The 13,560-nt window shown below is 47.8% G+C and overlaps 1 protein-coding gene across 2 annotated transcripts in view; it reads right to left on the bottom strand.

The window, feature by feature from the left end:
- MAML3 (mastermind like transcriptional coactivator 3) overlaps positions 1-10,083 on the bottom strand; it is a 228,879-nt gene extending 218,796 nt beyond the window's left edge. For both annotated transcript variants that reach the window (XM_077176687.1, XM_077176688.1), the window contains exon 1: positions 8,195-10,083. In XM_077176687.1, coding sequence (XP_077032802.1) covers positions 8,195-8,638 — 444 coding nt within the window. In that variant the 5' untranslated portion in view covers positions 8,639-10,083. The remainder of the gene's footprint in view (positions 1-8,194) is intronic.
- Positions 10,084-13,560: the final 3,477 nt, after the last annotated feature.

The following is a 13,560-nucleotide window of genomic DNA, read 5'->3' as shown; positions in this document are numbered from 1 at the left end:
TTAAACCACTGCTTCATCTTCAGCCATGGGTGACATACCAGAGCACATGAGTCAAACAATGTGACCCCCACTCATTTACAGAAACCTACAGTCTTCTGCACAAGCCCACTAAGGCCTTGAAAGCCACATTACCTGCTTGCATGACAACTAAGACATGTATAATCAATAGCAACACTGTTTGCCAAAAGCACGGTTAAAATTGGTTATTTACTGTCAATAGCAGTTTCCCCTCTGCTGCCTCAGTTGCGCGCTGGAATGCAACCCAGAGAAATCACAACAACAGCAACCAGCTCTGAAGACAAAAAGGAACAGCAGCACAGATCACATCTGAAATGGAACAATCCATTCAGCAGCCCAAAGGCAAGCACTGTGAGGTGAGGCAGTCAGATTTAAAGTCACTTCTGCAGATGCTAGAGAGTCTCAATACAATATTCTGCATAAACAGAATGGGCAGGCAACACAACAATTTCTTTTTTGGCAAAGTGCTGATCTATCCTCCTCAATGGAAGGAATTATCTTAGATGATTAAACAACTCCTATACTTTGCAGAACTCTCCTACAATCTCATTTGCCATAGCCACCTCCCTTCCTGCTTTAGATGAAACACCATCCAGAAGTGCCAGAACATCACAGAAAATTAGACATGAGCTAAAAGAAAGAGAATGCAAATATAGAAAATGGGTATGTATCAGTGATGCTTAAATTTGTGGGACTATTACAATATCTTTCACCACCAAAACTGACCATAAATCCCTTGACCTTGCCTTGGAGTACAGTTAAAAACCAGTGTGTAAACACAGGTACAAACACACATACATAGGCATCCTGGCTTCTTGGTTGTGATGCTGCCCAGGGTCAGACTAAGGTTAGAAACCAATTCTCTGCTCTTTTCCAAAATACACAATACCCAAGGACTTCCTGAATTGGCCCAGGATTTCCACAAGCATCATAAAGACGATGCAGGAAAACTCCACCTTCACTGCAGCACTGAACAATTGTTCCTCTGAATCTCAAGAGCAAAGGAAAATGAAGTTGATTTGTTCTATTAGACCTGAAGTGTTACTGTATGGCACATGGTAAAAGTGATGTAGGGAAGAAACAGAAAAGTGAAGACAGGAAGGGGGAAGAGGCACAGCCCCACCTTCCATCAGTGAAAGCACAAGTCCACCAAGCTTCAGGGGATGGGAGCTGAGAACTTGCAGGGCACTACAGAGCCCTGCAAGAAACCCTTACACAAAGTCATAAAAACAAACAAAAAAAAAAAACGGGAAAAATAAATACTTGACCTGTTGATCTTTCTGTTTATTCCCTTAGTTCTTCTGAAAGTCATAAATTCAAACCTCTTTCCTGCTCTCTGTGAGCTGTGGTTGTGAAGAACTGACAGCAAGCAAACAGCAATAGATCATCTGTGCTGCCAACAGCACTGCAGCATTAGCTTTAGCACTTCCACAAACTTCTAGAAAACGCAAAGTTCCTATGGGTGGACACACTTCCCTTTAGGTCAGCAAAACAATGAATTATTCTTATCTCCTCACCAATTCTAATGGCCTGTGGAGGCAAACAAAATCAGTCTGAAAGAGGGAAGTCTTGAAAGAAGGCAGCTCTTCCTGTAAGCACAGAATTTCAGCAGCTGCAAGCTTATTAACTACTGCAAGCTTCAAAAGACATTTTCCCTTAAGCCCTACAAACTGAGTTTCAACTACTCAGAAAGCAAACAGGGGCAGTTTGTAGGACTTTTAAGCTACAAACATTGGGAAACTAAAACAAGTAACAGCAAAGCAAAAGAGCAACCAAAGTTACATGACTCTGTCACTCACCAGCTTAGACAAACTAGGAAAATATATATTCCAGATTGTTAAGGCTCCCAAATGGCCACTGAACATACAAGCATGTGCTTATCTGAACAGCCTGTAAGATCCCAGACTGATCACAGGTTGGGAACTCCACTCAGAGGCTGTGTTACTTTACATATCAAGCATTTTCTTATCACGATAGCACAAGGATTCCATACCACCAGAGTTTCCTACCTCCTCGATGCTCCTCGCAGGCAGCTCCTCCAAGCACTGAGTGTCCCGGGTCCTTGCAGCAGCCAAATGACTCCAGATCCCCCCAATCCACTCTTTTATACCACTGCTCTTATTGGCCACAGGTGTGGCCTGTTAACATCACACCTGCTCCTGATCTTCAGTAATTGGTTCAGCTGCAGCTCGTTGGGGGATAAGATTTCATTCTCTACCACCTTCATCATTTACCCACCCTGTATCCCCCTACAGGGCTGTCCCTCACATTTCAATTCACAAAACAGCACACCTGGAGGCCTCTAGGCAGCAGCTACTGGCTGTCAGGCCTGTTCTTAAACCTCTGCTAATTCCAGCACATCTCTCACATGAATTATACATTCTGCAGTGATATGCAACCAAATGTCTTAGACATGCAAGTGTTTCAATAAAAAATGAGCCCTGGCTCCTGTGCTCCCCACAGCTGGCCCCGTTTCAGTGGCTGTGCTCAGGAGCAGAGCTGTGCGCCAACACCAGGTGTGACTCAGCTGAGGTTCAGTGTGTGCCACCAGGTAAGCACGGCTGAACTAAGAGCTCCCAGATGTTTATCCTGGGAGAAGGGCTGGATTTCACAAGAAGATTAAGATGTGGTAATGATGGAAAGGCAAGGAGCGTGTCTGCCCTCACCCTGCCAGGGGAACATGGGGCTGCCCAAGCCAGAGCCGCCTCAGCAAAAGCAGTGACACGGCCCCACAGGAGAGCAAAGAGCAGAGAGGCTCCTCAGCGCTGGCAGCTCGGCTCACACCAGCTTGTGAGGCCATTTGTGAGGCCTCAAGCTTCAGGGCAAGTTACTGTAAACTGAGCTTAATCTAAGCACAACCAATTGTCCTAACACAATCACATGCCAATATTTTTGACGTGTTCCAGACAAAGCTGCTCTTCCTGAACTTAACAATGCCTAGAATTTCACTGCAGGACTTTCAACACTTTGTGTTTGGGTCAACTTGAAGCTGAGATTTCACTACCACTGGATACCCTATGTCAAAATACAACTTGCCCTGCTCCAGCTCCAGCTCGTAATAACCCGAGCCACTGTCTTTGGAAGGGACACACTTTCCATCAGAGCATTAAAGGTCATCAGAGGCTAGCAGTGCTTGAAGTGAAGAGTCTCTTCATTCCTTTCAGTTTGCTAAACTGAAACCTATTGTGCTGACTAGCTGCAAAAGGAGGTCAGCACAAAAACTCCTTGTCCTAAGGACAGTACTCACACAGGCGCATCGAGCCCCAGTTGGTATGAAAAGGAGAAAACAAATGGGAGAGGCCTGTGGAGTAAGAAAGACACAGAGACCCACCCTTAGAGGAAAAGGAAAATAAAAAGGGTTACACAATGACTCCTTCTATGATGCTTACGAAAGAGAAGGAGCACTGCTGGCCTGGGATTTAATTCTGGTATCATCCCTGTTGTGTATTTACTACTGACTTTACCCCTGTGTGAGCAAGATCAGACATAGCTTATTAACTGAAGAGATGCTTAATCCTACTTAGTCATCAGGCATGAGTAAGGGCTACAAGTATTTGACTTCTTGTGGAAAACAAAACAAAATATCTAAAAAATTATCTTCCTCTTCCAACTTCGCAATGCCAGAGCAATAGACTTTTCCTAAAACATCTGTAAAGTTGAATAACAATATTACACAAGAAAAAACACAAGAAATGTGCTCAGGTTTGTGAACACATGCACAAGTACATATGAAATGCAGCAGGTGTAAGCTTTAACAAACCCCTCACAAGCCTGACAACATTCTGTGGCACTCAGTGCCAGTACTGGCATCATCCATGAATCACTAAGACAAATGAAGATGTTCCACTTTTCACTCTGGACACCTTTTTCAGTAAAAATAAGAGACTCGGGTGGAGGAAGGAACGACTTCTCTGTGGTGGAATATCTACCAACAAGGAAGACATAGAACCAGATTTGTGTAATTCTGGACATGTCATTCTGAGCCTGCACAGAGAAAGCTGAAAGGAGTGGCCTGCCCATTTTCCTTCCCTCAGGTTCAAGTGCAGTGTGATCCTTAACTCCTGGAAGGCAGGGCCTTAGCCCAGAACGGGTAAAGTGCAGGACTGGAAAATACTGATGTTTCCAGCCGTGTTTTCTCTGACTTTAACTAATTCTGAATTGGCATAGCCTACTTCAGCAGTGGAACAGATGATCTAATAGGTTATTTGACTTCTGTCACTAGTTCCTCTGATCTAAATAACATTTTAAGTTTAGGTGTTTAACACACAATTTCCTAAGTACTGGGTTTAGAGAAGGAAACAGAGAGTAAGGCAGTGGCTATCAAACCCACAACAATGCTAAATTAAAAAAAAAAAGTCTTGAAGGGCCTTAAAATAGGAAAAAGTAGCTCCAGCCTCTTTATAGTTTACAAAAGAGCTCAGATGTAAACAAATGTGTACTGGAAGACCAGTGTGATAATTACACATGCCACTGGACACAGAATGCATGGTAAGAACAACAGTCACAGGGATCAGAAAAGTAAGTGATATAATTTGCAGTTATTATTATGTATTTGGCTATTATATACTAAATATATGATTTATTCTCTATATAATGTATGTGTATACACACACCTACAACCTCTGAACCCCACACATAACATGGATGCAGAGCCAAGAAGACTCTTGCACTGAAAGAAGCAAACAAGAAAGCAGATTAGTTCACAAAGAACCAAAGAACTGATATAATGTGTTGATATTTCCTGGAACCGATCCAAAGATGAACAGCAGAGTTTTGGATGAATTGCAAATTTTCCCAGTACTTCCTCTGAAAGCCAGGCTGGTACAGCATTTTAATAATCCAACCCAAAATCACAGAAAACAACTTTGGTTTGTGCCGGGTTGAACTGGGGAAGGGGGAAAGGTCCACAAAGACATTTATAAACTATTTTAATTTCTGTGCACACCCCAGTCCATGCCTGTGTATGAGCAAACTAGTTCTGTAATAACCCACTGTTCTCCTCAACAGAAGAGGCTGCGGTACTTATAAATGCAGGTATTTCAAAATTCAGCAAGTGAAACCTTTCTCTCCAACAAGATGCAGACTCAGGGAAGATCAGCAGCTCATGAAATAGAGCCCAGCCGATGCTCCCACGCTGCACTTGGACAAAAGGCTCCCACTGATAACCTCTTGTCAGCTGACAGGGAATCCTGAACAGCGCAAACTGCACAGAGCCTTCCCTGAACTCGGGCAGGGAGGGAGGGAGGGAGCAAATTGTGGGGGAGGTCACAAGAATCACTGCACAAACTTGTGCTCCATCCAGTGAAGACAATCAGAGTGCATGTCTTTAAATAATCATGTTCCAAAGCCGTTTTTGGGGTTTTTACCCAGCTTGTGCCAGTACCTGGGAGCTTCTGGGAGGGTTTGTGGGGTGACTCACTGCCTGGATTAAGCACACCTCCCCTCCCTTCTCAGCATCTCTCAGTTTGGAGGACACATACACACACACAGAGATTATATTTTCCTTTAATTTGCTTTTATTAAAAAAAAAAAATAGAAAAAGCATTTCTTGCTGTCCTCATTGGGTTTCTTGTCATTTAATCCAAACAGCTTCTTTTCAAAATCATGCAGTTTAATAATATGAGTGAAAAATCTAATAATGATTTTTGTGTAAAAAGAAGAGTCAAGTAGTAACAGATTCTCAGCAGACTGTTCCAGTGTAAAAGTTTACACTGCAGTTAAATAAAAATTATGGTGTACATAAGCACTTAAACTTACCATACTGGTATGATGGCTAGAAACGAAGAAGTTTGGAAGTTTGCATTTGGTTTTACTGCAAAAAGCATAAACGTCTAAAAGAAAATAATTTTCAACTGCTTAAAAAAGAATAATCCCTTGGGTTTTAAGTACTGCTTTCATGTTCCCATGGATGCTCCCCAGTGTCCTCAGACATTAGTCAAAAATCATAATTAACACTTTACAAGTGAAACAAAGCAGATGATGTCTCTAGATTTTTTTGGCAACATTTGTGTATTAAAAAAAAAAACAAACGGAAATGGGTCTTTTTTTGTAATAAGGCAGTAGAATTTATGGTTTTAAGATTAAAGGCATCGGGCACATTGAGTATATTCAAATAACATGAAGATCATAGCCCAGGGATTGAGTTATGATAAATTTCATAATAAACTACCTCTTAATTAGGCTACTCTTAGCTCCTCAAATGTCCCAGCCAGAAAGGATCTAGTAACAGTGAGAGCTGAAACTGCCCTTCCTCCTTTTATTTTTTCCTTTTTCCAACTTTCACATTATAGCTTTGGCTTTCTGTCCCACACCTTTACGGGAAGACCAATTACCCGCTTATCAAAAAATCGTGCCTTTAATGCCTCAGCGCCGGGGCTTGGGAATAAGGGGAGAGGACAGCCGGCCGCCAGCCGAGGCCCGAAAGCAGCCGGAGCGCTCTGGAGCTGGACGGGCACACAGCACATCGCACCGCTGACACGGAGAGAAACCACCCTGAGAGTGTCCCCTGAGCGTCCAGCCCCTCTCCTGTACCTTGTGGAAGACACAGGAGGTGCGAAAAGGGATTTGAGGACAGCCGGGTGACGAAAACACGGTCCCTGCTGCCGGGGCTTAGGGAGTGACTCCGTTCCTGCCCCGGGATAGGCGCAAGCCGAGGCCGAGTACGCGATGAGGCGCGTGTTTAAAAGCCCGCTGCTGAGGAAGAGCGCCAGAGAGAGGGACGAGAAGCACGGTTGTGCCTCGCTGCTGACATCAGGAAAGCAGCAAGATGCCAGCGAGATCCTTCTGCTTCCAGTTGGCCAAGGGCACCGCACGCACTCCGCCGCCCCCGCCCGCCGCTTTGTGCGGGCCGCCCGGCCCCGCTCCCTGCGCATCCCCGCCTCCCGCCGGCCTCGCCGGGAGACGCCGCGCTCCCAGCCGGGGAGGCGGGGGCAGCGCTCGGCGCTGAGCTTTTGTTCGCCGCTGCCGAAGCGATCGCCGCCGTCGGGGAGCGGGGCTGCGGGCGGCGGGGCGGTGCTGCCCGCCCGCCGGGGAAGCGCTGCCCGGCACTCGTGGCCGGGGCTGGGCAGGCTCGGCGCGGCCCCGGAGAAACACAAGAGGCGCGGAGAGGGGGAGGGCGAGAGGCAGCCCCGCCACCCGGCCGCTTTGTCACAGAGCCCTCCCCCGGAGGCCGGCGGCAGCTGCCGCCCCGCCGGACCCTCCCGCCCGGCCGCGCCTCCGCGCAGGGCGGCGACAGGGAGGGACGTGCGGGCCTTGTAAAGCGCACGCTGCCATCGCACCTCCCTCCTCCCGCCGCCCATTGTGCCCCGGCCGACGGGAGCGCCCCGCTGCTGCCCGGTGCCCGCCCCCGAGCCCGGGCGCCCCCGCCCCGCCGCGGGGACACGTCAGGACACACACACACACACACACAGAGGCGTGTGCCCCGCGGCTGAGCCGCCCGCCTGCCCCCGTCTGCCGGGACGAGCACCAGCAGCGGCCCCGCAGAAGCGGCCGTAAAGGAGGCTCGGCCGGAGCGCAGGGCCCGGCTCCCCCCACACCTCTGATTATTCATCGGCGCAGCCTGGCAGTGGGAAACTCCGCTTCCTACTTGCCGCTACGCTTCTACCGGCTCAGCCCCCGCCCCTTCCCCCCCCCCTCCGCTCCTCGCTAAGCTCCTTAAATCCCGAGAAAACTTTGGGAAGCGATTCAGCTCGCGTGGGGAGCCGGGCTGCTGCACGCCGGGGCAGCCCAAGCGAGAAACCTGCCCAACTTTTCCTGCAGCCGGCAGCGCAGCCTGCGGAGTCACCGTGCGCCTCCCTCCGCGGCGGGATTTAAAGGCGGCCAGCCCCCCGCACGGAGCAGCCGTGGCCAAACACACACACATACACACACACACACACACACACACAAAAAAAACCCTCCCCCGGCTCTCGGCAAGGCGCACGCCTGGCACCGCTCCTTCCCCCTTACCCCAGAGCACTTCTACCCTTCGGAAGGGGACCGGGGGAAAAAAAATAAATTCTCCGCTCCCTCCACCCCAGCCCGCGAGAAGTTGCGAAGCGTCCCGCCAGAGACCCTGCCAAAGTTGAGCCGAGCCCCGTTCCCCCTTGACAAGCAACGGGGCCGACCTGCAGCTCATCCCGGCCAGCGACGCGGAGCGGACCGGCCACCCCTGCGCCCCCGGGCCGCATCCCCTTACCATGATCAGCGTGTGGTTCCTCTGCTCCGCCGTGGCGGGCTCAGCATCTTGCTGCTGTTTGCTCTGGTGCTGTTGCTTGCTGCTGCTGCTGCTGCCGCCGGTGCCCGTTTTCTTGGCCCTCTGCTCCAGGGTCCGCTGGTAGAGGCTCACCGTGTCCCTGCGCTCCAGCTCCAGCTGCTCCGCCTGGGCTTGCTGGTACCTGCTCTCGCAGTTGACATGGTGCCGCCGGCAGCCCTCGATGCGCTGCCTCAGCCGCTCCACCACCGTGCTGTGCTTGGGAATGCCGCCGCTACCGGCGGTATTGTTACCGGGAGCGGCGGCAGGAGGGCCGTGGGGAGAGCTGCTAACCCCGACACCGGCCCCGCTGAGGCTGCTCTTCAGGTTATTGTTGATGCAAATACTGCTGCCATTCGCGGCGGCAGCGGGGGCTGCGAAATCCCCCATCCTCGTCCCCGTGCACACTATTTTGGAAGAACTTTTTATCCTACACTTCACACATACAGTCTCCTGTGGGGTCCTGATGGGATACTTTTTAGAGAACCGGCGAGGGGGGGGGGAAGGGGCACCATCATGTATCAGGGAAACAGCGATCCCAAGCAAATGTTTCTCTTTTCCCCCAGCCAATCCCTCTCGAGAAGCTCCAAAACATTAAAAAGAGAGAGGGAAGGGGGGAGGGAAATAGAGAAGGTGCTAAAAGGTTATCGCCAGCAACACAACCAACACACACAAACACACACACACACACACACACACACACAGACACGCACACAAAAAGCACAACAAACTAAGCAGCAGCAGTTCGGGTTAGCAAACTCCAGAAGATATCAGACCAGTTCCTTTCCTCCTCTTTCTTTTTTATAATCCATTATTTCAAAACAGATTCCATGAGATTTCCGGAGATTTTGCCAAAAGCCTTCTCTCCCCATGGATAAGGAGAAACACGCGCCCCTCCACATGCACACACATACACACCCGTTCACACGCACGTTCGCACACACACATCCAAGCACAGGCACACGCTGGGTACACACGGCACACTCACTCGCACTCCACGGCATCAAAAGACAGGCAAAAAGCCGCTTGCTTATTGTATTTTCCTTCTAGAAAAAAGTTTTGGTGTTTATGCCGCACCGTGTTCGCAAAGTACTTTGGCTGCTCAGTTGCATTTCAACAGGAACCTAAATAGCAAATCCTCGGGCTGGGGGAAGTAAACACATGAACAATCCGGACCGAGCTGGAGAGGAAAAAAAAAAAAAAAAAAGGAAAAAAAAAAAAAAAAAGTAGCGCTCTGAAGTCTCTGCCAAACGCGGAGCTGATACAGCCTAGCGCTTTGCTCTGTCGTGCCGGCTGCTGCTCCTCCTGCCACCATCACAATGATCAAATGCTCTCCTCCTCCACCTCCTCCTCCTCCATGCCAGCGGAGTGATACCAGGACAGGAGCGCTCAGCAAACACCGCAGCGGCGGCGGCGGCGGCGGCGGCTCCTCCGGGCCGTGAGGCAGGCCCGGGGACAAGGTGCAAAACCCGGCACGGACGCGGCCCGCCAGGAGCGGACATGGCGCTTCCCCAGCGGCGGCGGCGGCGGCGGCGGCGCGGGGCGGGCGGCAGCGAGCGGGGCCCGACACCTGCCGGCCCCGCGGCCTCCCCGCACCGCGGGCGCGGGCGGAGCCTCCCGGCCGGCGCTCGGGGCCCGGCGGCGGCCGCAGCGAGGGCCAGGGCAGCGGCGGGGCCTGGCGGAGCCCGCGGGCGAGCGGCGTGTGCCGCCTTCCCCTCCCGCGGCAACTGTTGCATAATGGATGGGAGCGGAGCGCCGAGCCCTGCGCCTCCCCGGCACGGGGCTGAACTTTCTATTTTAAACAACACGAGAAACACGACACGCCGGGCAGCAGCAGCAGCGCTTGTCCGAGCGAACGGCGGCTGCCTCCATGCAGAGCGCGGGTGATTAATGCAGCAAGAATAACATCCCGGGAATCTAGTTTTATTCCGTTTTGCAGACAAAGCTATTGCGCCCACAATTGTCGTTGAGTGTTATTTTCTATCTAGCCCTGTGAGAAATGCACTTCCAGTTTTTTAATACATCTGTATAGAACAGAATTATCTCAGAGAGACACCCGTGTTCTCTAACATGCAGTTGATTTAACGAAAATTGGCAACTCATGCATCGGTAATGTAATCTGATTTAAACCATCTTCATTTTTGCCGTTGCAGATTAGCATAGGATACTATTTCTAAGATACAGTGATAAAGAGCATTCTTTGTCTTATTTAAGTGCTCAGCAGTATGAAATTTGGGGTTGATTTCATGCCTATTGCCACAATTCATGACTGTGTTGAGATGGAACATAATAGTGGACAAATAAAAATAGCAATTAGTACCTGACCTACGTTGGGATTGACAAAAATATATTCTCCCCAGAAAAGAAAACTTTTCTGTGGTATCAGTTTGAGAACCACAGTGAATTCACTTGAAGTTCTTCATGATCATTGAATACTTACTACATTATCACGGAACCAGCACGGGGAAATTACAGCTCTGCTCAGAAGCAGCGTAAGAACGCGGAGAAACTGCAGTCCTGAGTCAATTACAGAGATTTGTAATTGACTCTCTTAATTTGAAGACGGGGTAGGGGGAATGTGTTGTAATTTCTCTAGTAACTGAATTTCTCTGGTGACTGAATAGTTAAGATTCGATGTAAGAATAGAAAGAGGACGAAAAAAGAAGGAGGGGAAGGAATTTCAGGACTAATAATAATAATAATAATAATAATAATAATAATAATAATAATAATAGTAAAATAATGGAAACTGTGATGAGGCCAGGGAGGGAGAGGGCTGTGCAGAAGGTTTACCCTGGAGCGAGCGCTTTTTGGCTTCCTCAGCAGTGCCCCCTGCAGCCCGCAGCTCGTGTGCGGAGCACTCGAGTCCAGCAAAGGAAGCGTTTATTACACCCACCGGGCAGAAAACACGTGTAAAAGCAGCGGTCTTCTTACAGGCTGCTTTTCCCGTGCATTTTACACAAGTTGTCTTCTTTCCCTACGGCTGCAATTAATAGCATTTGTCAGTCTCTATGAAGTCACACAAACACACCTTAACTCCCAGCATATCACTCTGGCAGCTGTCAACGTGGTCATTTTTAAGTGTAAGCTGTGTTAAAAATGTAGGAATTTTTTAATCTCTCGGCTACGTACCTTGGTTCTGCCAGGCTGCACGGCCCAAGGGTGATGATTTGAGTAAAAGAAATGTCGGAGTAACCAGTGCTTGGTGTCAGAAGTTTTGCAAACAAATCACCAGTTTTGTGGAAATAAAATACCGACCAACCAAAGAAAGGAAGAAAGAAACAAAACACAGAACTCCCCCAATAAAACCCCTCCGTCTGAATACATTCAGAACCCATTTGGTTCTGACTAAAAGATTTTTTTTATTGGCTGAAGTTAAAGCAAAGCTGAACAAATATATATTTATTTCCCCAGTCATTTTAACAGCACGGTGGTGATTCTTGTATTATTCTACAGAACAATCTTTTATAAGATAAGGCACTCCCTTCCTATATCTAAAGACAATCAATGGAATCAGAATTTTCATTTCATTAAACAATGGCAGTTGTCCTCTGTTACTTTCCAGCACCTAAGAGCTAACTAAAAATTTTCTTCTCGTGGAAGGTTTTTCTTTTAAGCCAAGTATTGAGTGGCAATGGTAAAATAGCATAATAGAGATAAGATTTCACAGTTGATTTTTGCATCATTTCTTTTAAGGACACTTACATAAACAATTACCAGCTTCTAAAAAGCTAAAGTAAAATAAGCTATTTAGTGAACTATTTAAATCCAATTTTTGAGAAGGACAACACTTCTGCTAAGCCTCTGAGACTGAAAAAACAAAAGCAAGAAACAAATTCCTTGTATTATAGCCCGAGCAATACAAGAAATAGAGAGATCTCAATTTTGTTCTGACTACTGATTATTGTCATTAAAACAGATGCTCTTCACAGCCTTGAGCACACAGCTCTGTTCTGTAGTCAGACACAATCACAGACTCACTCATGATTGTGTGTGCTCCTACTTTTGTGACCCTGGACTTACCAACAAACACCTCTTCTGTGGAAATTCCCTTTGCATGCACAAATGTGTCTATTTGCTCTATAACCTTTTTTCCCCTGTTTGCACATCAGCTTTGGAATACCACCTTCCCAAGTGGAATTTGAAAGGAATCAAATCTACCAGAATTCAAAATGATCTAAGATGAACTTGCTGATGGCAGCAGATGAACAGTAATGCCTACTGGTATCAGCTGACAGGACACTAATTACCAGCTCCAGGAGATGATTGCCTGGTGAGAGATCTATTCAGTGAGTTAGGAGTTTGAAAAATGATAAAACAGGCCTGATCTGTGAAAAGATAACGCAGTATGAAAATACAGCATACGTTCTCGAGATGATTATCGTGACAGAGATCTGTCTAATTAGGAAGGAACTATTTTAATGCTAAGATATGAAAGAGCCCAGCTGGGAGAGGAATTTAGAGGAAGACACAGAAACATGACTGTTAAGCTGACAGCAAGTGCAGTCTAAGCATGTTCCAATGACAGCTTCTAAAAAAAAATTCATCTCAGCATTTAATCAATAGTGGTTTCAGAACAAGCACAGCCTTACAGATAATCTAGCTAGTCATATTAGTGGGAGGGGCTCCATAAAAATACATTAAATATGCCTTTGCAGAGCACTGCAGTTGGTCAACTGAGCTAGACAGTTATTCAGGGGATGGGCAACATGAAAAATACCACTGTGAGCTCAGACAAATGGGGGTCCCACTCTGTTAGAAACCACACTTCAGTGCCTGGCACTGCCAGTCAGCTTGGAAACTCCAATCATTGTGACAGCAAGTTGCCAACCATCCTGGGCAAGAGATTAACCTTCAGAGTGGCCGCCTGGGCAGGTTTTTTATTAAAAAGTTTTTTATTAAAAACCTTTCTGAAAGCTCCTACTAGAATTAAATGGTTTATGTCTAAATCACACGGTGAAATGGGCGTCTGCTGGAAGGCAAACCTAGGGCAGCCACACCGTGTGTTCACTGAGTAACTTTGAACTTGCTGGGTCTGCAAGGAGCAGCTTTCTTATATATTGAAGAGGGTTTCAGAGGATTTCTGCTGAAGGTTCTCTTGGACACAGTGCTACCTAACAGCAAATCAAATGTGCTTCTGTTGCTACCACAAGCTACTGAAGTGCATGTTGCCTAATGCATCCATGGCCAAAAAAAAAAAAAAAAAAAAAAAAAAAAATAATAATGTCATTTGGAGAACAGTAAAAGCAAAGCTGTATATTGAGGGTCCACTGAAATCTAAAAACCCCACAACCTCCATGAATGAATGTATG

The sequence above is a fragment of the Agelaius phoeniceus genome, chromosome 4 (assembly GCF_051311805.1).
Source record: "Agelaius phoeniceus isolate bAgePho1 chromosome 4, bAgePho1.hap1, whole genome shotgun sequence".
Taxonomy (NCBI): domain Eukaryota; kingdom Metazoa; phylum Chordata; class Aves; order Passeriformes; family Icteridae; genus Agelaius; species Agelaius phoeniceus.
Note: the sequence above shows the minus strand (reverse complement) of the source record. Positions and strands in the feature narration are given on the sequence as shown.